Source organism: Cornus florida, unplaced genomic scaffold, assembly GCF_030987335.1.
Source record: "Cornus florida cultivar Cherokee Brave unplaced genomic scaffold, ASM3098733v1 CherokeeBrave_3.0.0_Hap2_Chr02, whole genome shotgun sequence".
In the NCBI taxonomy this organism is placed as follows: domain Eukaryota; kingdom Viridiplantae; phylum Streptophyta; class Magnoliopsida; order Cornales; family Cornaceae; genus Cornus; species Cornus florida.
Genome location: NW_026775572.1, coordinates 40545260 through 40558408, shown reverse-complemented (window position 1 = coordinate 40558408; position 13149 = coordinate 40545260). Strand labels below are relative to the sequence as shown.

Sequence of the window (13149 nt, the reverse complement as noted above, 5' to 3'; positions counted from 1 at the left end):
ATCCTCTGAACTTTGTAGATAGGTTTTCAAAGCGAGTAAAAATATTGTCGTCCAAATACTTTCCATTCTTATGGAAGGCCGGTTATTATACATTCGTGTCATCTCTCTTTATGGATAGTTGGATTCTTCCCTCAATTTGGGTTGAAGGGTGTTGAATTAATCAACGATGCATGACATAATTCTGGTTTGACAAATTCGTTTTCGACTTGAAAGGAGTGTTTTTTGGGTGAAAATTATCTATTAAACATCCACTAGCTTTTACTTGTGGACCATGTTGGTTTTCAGTTGAAAGCTTTCGTTTAAGGCTCTGAAATTGCGTTTTCTTATCTTATAGGAGGCCTGTTGATTATTTCGGGAATTTTTATCGAGACTTAAACAAAGTCGGATTCATCTCAATTTTTATATTTAGTAGTTTTTGTTAATTAGGTTTCTTACTCTATTTTTTTCAGAATTTTTAGAGAAGCGTTATTTTAAACTTTATTTTTAGTGTTATTTTTTTCCTATTACAAACACGCACATGCCTCCACTGAGGCTCAAATTCCTGACCTCCCTTTCTCGCCTGTTGGTATTTTAAAATGTTATTTTTCTTTTGCTATTAAGTTTCTTTATGTTTTTTTTTTTCATTATAAATATAAATATGTGTATTGTAGAGAGAAAAATTAATTTTATTCATTTAATGCAATTTCAGGTTTTCTTTAAATTTTATCTCTGAACTTTATGGATTAAAGTTGTTTATCGTTCCATATGAACAACCTTAGCTTCTGCTTAAGTCAATCAATAATCAGAATTTGAATGATACCATAACATACTGGTGTAGCTCACTTCATTTTTTATATAAATCATCAATAGTCTCCACTTCTTCACACGGTTTCTTGCAGTATTCATATGTACTCTTTCATATTACTTCCCATAACTAAACAGAGTTCTATCACAATTTGATTGTACTAGTGAAAGTTTATTTTTTCACCCAATTCACATTTATACTAACAACTTTCATATATAGACACTCAAATTGCATGAATTATGACTTGAACTCCATGCTGTGGACGAACCATAAAAAGCTGAATTGGGGAGTGGACGTAAGTTGGTGAGAGGGTGAACATATATCGTTGCAGAATCATCGAAAGTGCAATCTTTGCTTCGATGATTGCAAAGTTCAAGCCCACGCAAGTTCGCGGTCCAAATCCAAATGGCAGAAATGCAACTGCAGTATTGTTGGTGGCTTTAGCCACCCCTCCTGCAAACCTCTCTGGTTTAAAAAGGTGGACATCTTCTCCCCATATTTTAGGGTCATGGTGAAGAGCTAATGGTGAAATATACAGTTCCATCTGAGGTGGAAGAACTAGCTTCCCTAGTTGAACTTCCTTCTCAACTTTCCTTTTAATGGCAGGTACCGGAGGGTACAGTCTTAGAGATTCTTCAACAATCATGTTCATCTGAGTTAAAAAAAAAAAAAAAAAAGGGGAAGTAAGAATGAAATACATCTAGTATGGAATTGAAAATATATATGGAGGGTGAGTGCTACCGTAACGGTAAGATTGTTTCGAAACAAGAAAATAGATTCTCCTTGAAACGACAGGTAGCCTTTAAGCAGAGACAAACCTACATTGACATGAATTGCCCTCCTGAATTTTTTTTATTATTGACATGAATTGCCCCCCTGAATTTTTTATATTACTAATATACTTTTTTTCAGCTATATACCCCTAAAATATTACTATTGACCCCCCTAAAATATTACTATTGACCCCCCAAAATTACTAAAAGATTCCCCCCCCCCCCCACCCCCGGGCGTTCCGTCCTCAAGTAATAATGGGAGAGGAGGATTTTACAAATTAATGCATCAAATTAACCATGACCCTAATGCATAAAATGAAAATAAAAATATGTAGGAGATTGTGGTTGGCTTACAATTTTGAGTCTTGAGAAGGCATCTGTGTTGGGTGTTTTCAGGCCAAACAACTCCAGCACCTCTTTCCTTGCTATCTCTTGCCAATCTGTATGGACAGCTAGAAGAAGAATAGTCCATCCAAGCAAGGATGTAGTTGTTTCATGTCCAGCAAAATAGAAGGTCTTGCACTCATCAACCATATCTTCTACTGAAATCCATTTGCTCTTGTCTGATTCATGATTAGCCTCCAACAATTTCCCAAGAAAATCAGTTTCTGGGCTATCTACTTCTCCAATCTTCAACGTCTCTCTTTTCTTTATAATCTCAGTTATGCAATCTCTTATACCTTGCTCAAGTTTCTCTGATTCTATGTCATCGCGGCTTTTTAATAGCTGACTGCAAACATGGATGATTAATTACTTAAAATGAGGATGAAAAAGTGTGATTCACCAAGAGTTTTTGGAATGAACCACCACCACAACAAATGTTACAGAGATTTCCTTATAGGATAGTAGGACTATTTCTCAAAAGCAGCATTTTAAACTTACCTGATGCCAGGAAACCTGATTTTGTGAGCATTTCTGGAAATTATGAGAGTCAACTTCATCAACATCTCAAATATACTCTTTCCTTCCAAGTAACTACTCCCAAAAGCTGTCTTGGAGATGACCTCTGATGTTAATATCCTGAATTCTTCAAACACTTCGATTTCTTTTCCTTCGTAATTTTTCCATCTTTCTAGCATCATCTCAGAACTTGTGATCATTGTTGGAATCATACTCTGCAAGCGTAGCATTCCAGTCGTAGTGTCAGTATAAACCATCAATCAAGAATGTTGTAAATAATTAATCGTATAAACACACTTTATGTGCTCCTTAATTGTTTCCAATGATTAGCATAGTCACCATCTTCATCAAAATAACAACAATATGCTAAAACTCAGAAAACAGTTCTCAGAAACTCAGAAAATAAAGGACAGTTTTCAGAGAACTATAAAAGACTTTTCTCTGAAAACATGCATTTTTACAACTGAGTTTTCATAAAACAGTTTTCAAAAAATTGAACCATGCAGAGTTTTTTTGTACAGTTTTCTGATTTCAGTTTTCCGAGAACAGAAAATTGTTTTCATAGTTACAAACCAATCAAACTCTTACTTTCAGGCTCTCGGCGTGAAAAACATGGTTCGCCAATTTCCTTAGCTTTGCCCACTTTTCGCCTTTTGAGGATGAAAGCCCATCTCCTAATAGCTTCTTTGCATAGCCTTCAAGCTCTATTTTTGGATAAGCATCTTCTCTATTGTTCAAAATTTCTTTGACTAGCTCTGCTTCAGTAACAACTAACTGAGCTTGAGGACCATACCAATTGAGAAAATTCTTCCCTAGTAAAAGAGAAGACAATGTTTAACTTAGTGAAATGGTGTCACAAAACTAAAATACAGAAAAATAAAAAAGAAAAAGAAAACTAGTACTATATATGTTAATAGTATGTTACCATATATGTTAACCCATGATTGCACATGAGGTAGAATTCTGGGGTATATGTTATGTGATAAATCACAAAGTGGTCTGCTCATTGATTCTCTTCTCATGTTGAAGATCTCTTTGGTGTTTCCATGGAGGAATTTGTAAGAAGGGCCTCTGATTCCCTGTGACCTCATGATGTACTGTACGCGAATAGGAGTCCACCATACTTTGTGAAGGAACCTAATCAGCGCCAAGAGGAGGAATATACAGACAGAGCATACTAAGAAAACTGCAATATTTTCCAAAACACCCATCTCTTTTCAAGTATGAATTCAAAACCAACCCATCTTTTATACACCTTAATCATGTACTAATTCATATAATTTTTTGTGTGATGTAATGGAGTTGGGAATATTCTTGTGAAACAGAAGACATACATATATCCAGTTGCCAGGTTTGGCTTCATCTGAAAGAGTAGATGATTGCCATATTTTATGAATGATAAGAAATACCAAATCCAACTCAGAAGTGCAATAATTTTACTGAAAATAATATCAAAATTTGGCTTCTTTAAAGCTATCAATTGATGTATGAAGAAGACATGGTGGTCCATAAAAAACTTAATGTTGGTTTGAAAGGGATAATTTCATTGAATTTATATAACATATATGATTTTTTGTGGATTTGATATGTGACTTTATATGTGAAGCTCAGTTGAAATGATAATTTCTTTAAATAGGGATGTAATCCACAACTATATTATATAAGAAATTTAGAAGTGAAGCTCAGTTGCTTGGAATATAATTATATAATAAACTTAATGTCATTGTTGAAAATCTGTACCAGAGAATCTTAAATCATACTTAATGGAAACACCTTTCTTGAGTCAAAATCTCTCTGCTGGTACATGGTCTATAAGATATTCAAGTTAATTATTTATAATTAAAGAAATGAGATAATTATATAGTATGCTTGTAATCTCTCCACTTGCATGACCGACAATGACCGACATTTTTTTTTCTTATTTCTTATTCGGTCATCCATATCTCAATCGAACCTTAATCTCTTTTTAAAAAATAATGGGCTTATACTGCTAGGCCACTGATTCGTTAATCTTCTTTACGAGTTCAAATACCTATAAAATGAAAGTTTAACCCACCAAATGAATCAATTTTATTAGATTAGTACCGGTGAGAGTTGTATTACGTACTAGAATCTAAGAGCATCTCCAATGGCCTCTCAAATAGGCTCTCAAACTCAAAATATAGCAGGTGGATAAAAAAAAGGCACTCCAATGAACCCTCAAACGACCTTTCATATTTTGAGATTCTCAAATATATTTTGAAATATAGCACCTCTCAAATGGCTTCTCAAACTCAAAATATAGCAAGTGGATGAAAATAGACACTCCAATGAACTCTCTCAAATGACCTCTCATATTTTGAGATTGTCAAAAGTTATTAAAATGAAAATAAGGCACTCCAATGGGTTCTCAAAATATAGAATAGTTGTTGTGTCAAAAAATAGCATCTTAGATGAAATGCACTATTAGAACATAATTGTAAAAATATAATATTTTGACACTATAACTCCTTTTAAAATATAAATTTAGTATGAAAGAATAGTATTTTGCATTATAGATGTTCTATAATGTTTCTAAAAAGACTTGTGGTATGGATTTTTTTTTTACTTTCTTTTTTTCTTTTGTAGTCACTGTAATAGAGTTGTGATCCAGTGGTTGCAATCATTACAATTTTTTCTACATACCTATAACTGCTCTTTTGTTTTAGTTAAAATCAATTATACGGGTTGAGACTGAAAGCCTCTAAAACACCACCAAGGTTCAACCCAAGCACGAAAAGCAGGACTGAAAATTTGGGTCGCGTTCCTAATTGTGGTTTTAAAGAACAGGCCCGTGATCGTGGGCTGTATCTCGGGCCCAACTTTTTTTTTTCAACAGTCCAATATTTTAAACAAGGCAACGGTCTTAAGGGCTTGTTTGCCCTGGACCAAAACCCAAAATTAGCTTCGTGCTTTGGTTTTTTTTTTTTTTTCTGCACTTGATTGGAATAAGGGCCGTTTAGGCACTGTTTGGGTCAAGGGGGGTGTTTGTCCCTACCGAAACACAAAAATAGCTTCTTCTGTTTTTTTTTTTTTTTTGGGCACTCGTTGGAATAAGAGCAGTTAGGCGCTGTTTAAATGACACAAAAAGTGACAAAACTGCTTTATTGGCCAAAAACAATTGATTTCAATTTTCTTTTTTCCTAAAAATTGATTTTTTTTTTTTTTTCCCCTTTCTTTTGATCTCTACGAGTGTGTATGTAAGATGAAATATATAGTCATTTTAAATGTGGTCGTTGCAAATATAGTTGGTTGTAAAAATAAAAAATAATTAATTAATTTTTAAAATATTATTATTTTGGAAAGCAAAAGAACACCATTGTAGCACTGCCAAATTTTGGAGAATAAAAACCTTTAAAAATAATGACGTGACAAATTTGGAGATACTCTTAGGAGCAATAATAATAATAATAGACTCCATCATGCACCATCCCAGACATTAAAGATGTCTTGCATGCCAGGTCGTAAGTATATCATTTTAAAAAAAATTGGCTCCTAATTACTACAATATGTTATCTTTGATTGGGTGGATACACTAATGCTGTGACATATATGCACAACACTCAATATCTACTCTATCAAGTATACTGGCCAGCACACAATACACTTGAAACAAAAATATAATTATTCATTCAACGCATATAAATACAAGACACATACAACATATTACATCCAAAATAAAAAAATGTAATACAATTAAATCAAGAATGCAACACCATTATAGATAATTACATTTTAGTGACAAAAGTCTTGCATAAATCTTCATCCATATATTAGGTTTAGTTCTTGGAAATACACTACACTGAAATGAAGACTAATAAGGAAAAAAGGCATTGAAAACCAAAGACAACAGGGGGAACACTTTTCATAAGTTGAAGAACCACATATCCTAGCTTCCATTATTTTACACAATATATTGGCGCCATTTAAAGATCAACAAAACAAGAACACTATAGATCAAAAAACCAAAAGTACACCTTTTAGGCCACCATGCATCTTAATTCCACTGTTTAATCATCTGTTTTATCCACGGCGCAGGCTGCGGAAATAGGCAGCAGGATCACTTTCAAAATCATCACGGAAGATTTTGCTGTAATCCCCTCACCCCCAAACTCCTTATTTTCTTCGGAGTTGAGCTTGATGACATTCAATCCCTTCCATTTGTGTGTATTTTTTAAATCGAACCTAGGACCAATAGGGTGGGGGCACTTTAGGCCTGACCCTTTTACCACTCGGACAATACCGTCACACCTCCCTTCCATTTATTTGTTGTGTGTGTGTATTTCACCATTGAATCTGGATACACAGGTGACAACTTGGCTCCAATCACATTTTCAATTTTGCCAAAATGCAGAGGAATGGAACTAAACCAATTAGCATTTAGTGTATGACCATATTGATCTAAACAAGGAGAAAGTTTCAAATCATTATCATCACGAATGATGCTAGCAAGCTTGTACTCATTCATGAACATAATAATCTTGTTTCTGTCATGAAGACTATATATATATATATATATATATATATATATATATATATATATATATGTATCTTCAAAAACAATTAATTTTTTTTTTGGACAATAACTCAACAAGTGCCAGGTTCATAAAGACAATGGCACCATACTTCATTTTTGTCATGTATGAATGTAAACTTGGACCAAGGCAAACAAAAAAGTGTCAGATTTATCCATCTTCTATACAACTTTATCATAAAAACAGTGGCACCATACTTCTTTTTTGTCATGTATGGATGTCAACTGGGACAAAGCCAAGCACAAAAAGTATCCAATTTACCGACAACATTTTCCCACTGATGATATGAACTACACCGATGACATTCAGTATATCACCATATTGATATAGACAAGGCGAAATGTGAAAATCATTACCATATTGTTTATGTGCATATGATCTTGTTTCCGGAGGAATATCTGTAACTTCTACAACACTATTTTTGGACAAAAAGTGATTGGCTCATGAAGAAAACATCATACTACAGTTTTTTTTTTCATTTAAGAATTGTCAATTGGGATCAAACCAAACACAAAATTGCCAAATTCATCTATTAATCTTCGATAAAAATTAGGGATACAAGCAGGATTGGTTTGGTGAGGAAAATATGGTGATCAAACTGTGACGAGACCAAATCTCTTGTATGTCGATTAGAAGACAATGGTAAGCTGTTGGTATTCCTTAAGTGAGAATTTCACTAGGTTGCATTTATCCTAATTGTAGCAAACAACTAGAAAATTTCTTTCATTGTTAATACAGAATTCTAGTAATTTTTTTACACTTCTATTGACCAAATCATGGAGTAGTAATATATATACCAAGAGCTGAAAATGTAAGAAATGCCAATTATTCCATCGCTGTCGTGTTGTTTTCATTGTCTCCTATACACATAGAGCCAAACATGGCATCTAGTTTATGCCACCAATGTCGACCCCATTGATTCCTCAGCCATTTATACTATATATTACTCAATAATGTACCAACTAGCCTGAATGCAGATCTATTGTTCAAGAACACAAGGCTGTGTGATTGTGCTTGGAGCCATGATAACCATTCTTTCAAGTTGTCTCTGCCTCTACCTACTTTTTACTCTCACGAGGTTCCTTCACAAGGTATGGTGGAAACCAATTCGTATACAACATTTCTTGGCGTCGCAGGGAATCAAAGGTCCTTCTTACAAGTTCCTCCATGGGAACACCAAAGAGATCCTCAAGATGAGAATGGATTCGACAAGGAATCCCATCGATTTATCACACCACGGTTACATATTCCCCATAATTCAGCCTCACACTTATTCATGGATCAAGATATATGGTAATTACAACAACTAAATTATAGTTTTCTTAATCCAAATCAAGTGTCAGAAACTAATTCCTTTTTTTTTTTTTCAACAAACTACTAAAATAGGGAAGAATTTTCTCAACTGGTATGGTGCTATACCTCAATTGCTTATTTCTGAACTTGAGCTTGTTAAAGAGATACTAAGCAATAAAGATGGAGCATACCGGAAAGTAAAGGTGGAAGGCTACGTGAAGAAGCTAGTAGGAGATGGGCTTGTTACATCAGATGGTGAGAAATGGTTGAAGCAACGAAAACTCGCCAACCATGCTTTCCATGCGGAAGGCTTGAAGGTAAATATTGATGAACTACTTCCTCAGCAAAATGAAACATAGCATTATCAATTTACATGCCATGGATTAATATCAAATAGTTGCCTTCCTATCCAGGGTATGATTCCAGAAATGATCGCGAGTGTGGAAGTGATGCTAGCAAAATGGAGGCATCATGAAAGTGAGGAAATTGAGGTCTATAATGAGTTCAAAGTTTTGACATCAGAAATAATTTCGAGAACAGCTTTCGGAAGCAGTTACGTGGAGGGGAAGATCATATTTGAGATGTTGAGTAAATTGGGTGTGATTTTTAGTAGAAATAATTTTAAAATCCGGTTTCCTGGCATTGGGTAAGCTCTCTCTTTTCCCATCCCCTCGATTTTATAAGAAATATAGTGTGTAGACCATGCTAATTTCCATCTAACATTTCATTAATCTTACTACCATGAGAGGCCTTTAGTTGTTTCATTTCCAAGCTTCATTAGGTGATCTGACATTGACTCTGATCATGGCACCAAATTTTACCACGTTAATCAAATCCAAATGTTGCAGGAAAATTTTCAAGTCACAAGATGACATTGAAGCAGAGAAGATAGATCAGACAATTCGCGATTCTGCTGTGGCACTGATAAAGAAACGCGAAGAGAAGGTGAAGTCAGGAGAATCAGAAAGCTATGGGAGTGATTTTCTTGGATCGCTTGTAAAGGTTCATCATGACGTCGACAAGAGCAGGAGGATCACAGTAGATGATATCATTGATGAGTGCAAGACATTCTATATTGCTGGACAGGAACCAACTACTAGCTTACTTTCTTGGAGCATTCTTCTTCTTGCAACTCACAAGGAATGGCAAGAGAGAGCAAGAAATGAAGTCCTCGAATTGTTTGGCAAAGAAAATCCATTTCCAGAAGGCATTGCAAGACTAAAGACTGTAAGCAAATCAAACTTAATTTCAGCTATAGAATTTACTTATATATGTGTAGATTATACTGATCAAACCATCATATATGTGTAGATGAACTTGATCATAAATGAAACTTTGAGGCTTTATGGACCCAGTACAAATATTAGTAGAAGAGTTGAAAGGGAAGTGAGATTGGGGAAACTAATTCTTCCAGCTGACATAGAGGTGCATATTCCACCTGTGGCACTTCACAGTAACCCTGAAATATGGGGACAAGATGCTCATCTCTTCAAACCAGAGAGATTTGCAGAAGGGGTGGTTAAAGCAACCAACGACAACATCATGGCATTTATGCCATTCGGTTATGGACCTCGAACCTGTGTGGGATTGAACTTTGCAACCACTGAAGTGAAGATAGCACTCTCCATGATTCTGCAACGCTACAAGTTCACCCTTTCTCCGAATTATGTCCACTCGCCAATTCAGATTCTCATTCTCCAGCCTCGAACTGGACTTCAAGTCATGTTCCACAAATTGTGATTTAGAAATTTTAGTAATTTGCTTATGTGGGTGCAAATGCTTATCAATAAAACTACCCATGATTGCCTTGATAATTGGGTGACCAAAAAATGAAAGTGACAAATTGTGTTATGTTTTCTTAATTCGCTTAGGTTGGCAATGATTAACAGGGCTTAACAAGATTAATCCTTGGAGGATATTAGCATCGACAATGACAGCCAAACCCCTGCACCAGCAAGGGCTCTCAGGGGTTGATTGCATAACTGATTATGTGCTTCATCAAAGGCTAGTTCCTCACTTCTTGTTGGTCCCATTTAGCATCTTTATCCTACCAGCAAGGGGAACTCAGTCTGTTAGTAGGGTCAAACAAGTACAACGGCATTACCCCAACTTACGGTGGGATGCAATACGAAGATAAATCTAACATTTCACATTATTTTGTATAAAGTGACTTTCTTAAACCATGAACTCAAGCCTTCACGGTGACAATTTGGCATTAAGTGTTAGTTTTACAAGATAACACTTATTCAAGGTCCCATTAATACACTATCTTAAGTTTCTCAAAACAAATTAGTGTTTCAGTCAGAAAAGCAAATAAAATAAAGTAGCGTTATTTGATAAAAATTCATCTGATGTGGAATTTTCTAAACTATCCGATCAAAAATCATAGAATACTAGAGAAAAGGTAACGGGGGGATCTTTGTCCCATAAGAGCCCCGTAATAAGTATTCGATTCAGTTCTCTTAAAGAGATTTTCTTTTTGGGACTGGAGTCTTTTATTTTGAGTCTTGCAATTTGACTAACCTTTTAAGTGTTTTTACCCTGTTGACCCAAAAAGTAGAAGAGTTTTTGTTGTTTCTGCTCATGGTTTGCCTTTTGTTCTTTGGCCTTTCTTTCATAAAATTCCGTTGACACTGGCAAATTAAACAGTAACTATTTGTGGCGGTCACTTAGACGAGAAGTCAAAGTTGGGCGACACATGAGCAAAGAATTTAAATGCAACATTGTGTTCACATTTCATATGAGAAGTATAGTAAACCGATTATTTTTAGAGTGGTGCTATTTAGCCCGACTCAGAAAAATGGACTCCTTTGCAGTCTATTTGACTGTCCAAGTGTCAAGTTAGCTGGGCGTACAATCTTTTGCCAGAAATCCCGCCTATTTCTTGCGTTTGATAAAACAGCCTATACAATAGAAAATAATCTACACAGCCATCTCCAAATCAACATTCTCCAATCATGATTGCAATCTCTCACACATATATATGTGTATATATTACGAACCAGATTTGGTTTTCTTTTTTTAAAAAAAATGCATCACCTATTATGAACCAGATTCAAATCCCCATGTCAATGCTCTCTTGCAAATCGCCAAAAAAACATTATTCCTCTTATGAAGAAACCCTATATTCATATTTTAGATCCTCCTCTTTGCTATCTTTATTCTCTTTTACTTCTTCATCCTCTGTTCTCTTCTCTCTCATCCGGCTGAGTTATTATTAAGTTTCACTAAAATTTGTGGTGAAATGTACAGTCACGTTGTCTTTTCACTTAAGTCGATTTAAAATGGGTTAAAATTTGTTGTCAAAAAAATCATTTTTCTTATTTTTATTTGGGCTTGAGTTGCTGACATGTGGCATATATATCTCTGTAGTAACTATCAGTAATGGTCCTTATTTGATATTTTTTAATAAAGACAAATCAAACCAAGCCAATTGATTCCCACGTCTATAATTTTTTGAATCCACCCGAACTTGTTGATTAATTGTCAACAAATTTAACTTATTGAGAGAAGATGGGCTAATTTAATTTCACGTTTCACTAATTTTTACGGAAGTTACGTCACACAAGTAATACGCGTAAATAGAATTTTGTGTGAGTTCCATCAATAGATTTGAAATTGCATCCATGGTGGCTACATGACATCCTAGAAATAAAAGGAAGGATTCTAGAATATTGGAGAGTTTATAAAAGTTAGTAAATTAAAAATAATTTTAAAAGAATAGAGAGTTTTGTAAAATTTATAAACATGTAGATATTAAGGTAGAGAGTTTACGGGGAGAGATCTTAACCATTAATGGCAGATATTACGGAACTATTGACCTAAATATTAGGGCCGTGGATCATATATAGATAAGAGTTACATTTTCAATCACAAGTTAAAAGAGTATAAGCAACAAATCCCCATAGATGAAACGCTCAATACTAACAACTGAAACTATCAGTGCAGAGATCTTTAGATGTAAAAATGTATATTTAAATTCTAAAATTATCCACCCTGAAAAATAATAACTTTCAATGATAATGGTTTGGTTCACCTCTTACAAGAAAATACCAAATTTTAGCCGCTGCCATAACACATTATGAGTAGGCATTTCTTTGATGATTTGTTATATGGTGTTCAATAAAATGACAGTTCAATAAACTATATGCTTTTGTTAAATTTATCTCTGTTTTAATTATTAATTTTTGGGAATTATATAATTTATTAATTTTTGGGAATCTGCTCACAGCAGATGCACATTCCACCCATAGCGGTCCATAGTAACCTGAAATATGGAGACAAAATTTCTAAACCAGAGAGATTTGCAAAAGGGTAGGCGAAAGCAACCAATGACAATATCATGGCATTTATGCCATTCCGTTATGGACCTCGAACCTGTGTGGTCTTGAACTTTGCAATCACTGAAGTGAAGATAGCACTCTCGTTGATTCCGCAACACTACAAGTTCACCTTTTCTCCAAATTATGTCCACTCTCACCAATTCAGATTATCACTCTCCAGCCTCGAAATGAACTTCCCCTCATGTTCCACAAATTATAATTTAGAAATTTTAGTAATTTTCTTGTGCTGATCAATAAAACTAGCCGTTATTGCCTTGATAATTGGGTGACATAAAAAATAGAGAGAAAAATGAGTATGTTATGTCCTATTAAAGCAGTAGTAAACAATGAACTACAAAGACTGAGGTTCACAATGAAGAATTCAGATTCTATAATTGGGTGTAATCCACCAAAGCTTTTGTTTCTTTACAATATAACGCAAGAGTTTCTAACAAGAATTTGGAAAGGAGAAATGTGAAAATCATGCATCGCGAAAGGTGGTGGCAAGTATGTCTTTGTTTGGG

At 34.7% G+C, this 13149-nt stretch overlaps 2 protein-coding genes across 2 annotated transcripts; one reads left to right on the top strand and one right to left on the bottom strand.

The window, feature by feature from the left end:
- Window positions 1–796: 796 nt before the first annotated feature.
- Window positions 797–3837, bottom strand: LOC132294762 (cytochrome P450 CYP749A22-like). Its single transcript, XM_059792737.1, has 5 exons — window positions 3383–3837; window positions 3046–3269; window positions 2440–2672; window positions 1912–2287; window positions 797–1436 (listed from the first exon to the last, which is right to left on the bottom strand). Exons 1-5 carry the CDS (start codon window positions 3666–3668, stop codon window positions 1008–1010), a joined length of 1548 nt encoding a protein of 515 aa, XP_059648720.1. The 5' UTR covers window positions 3669–3837; the 3' UTR covers window positions 797–1007.
- Window positions 3838–8001: 4164 nt separating this feature from the next.
- On the top strand, window positions 8002–10117 carry LOC132286687 (cytochrome P450 CYP749A22-like). Its single transcript, XM_059789055.1, has 5 exons — window positions 8002–8303; window positions 8397–8620; window positions 8717–8949; window positions 9152–9530; window positions 9615–10117. Exons 1-5 carry the CDS (start codon window positions 8033–8035, stop codon window positions 10041–10043), a joined length of 1536 nt encoding a protein of 511 aa, XP_059645038.1. The 5' UTR covers window positions 8002–8032; the 3' UTR covers window positions 10044–10117.
- Window positions 10118–13149: the final 3032 nt, after the last annotated feature.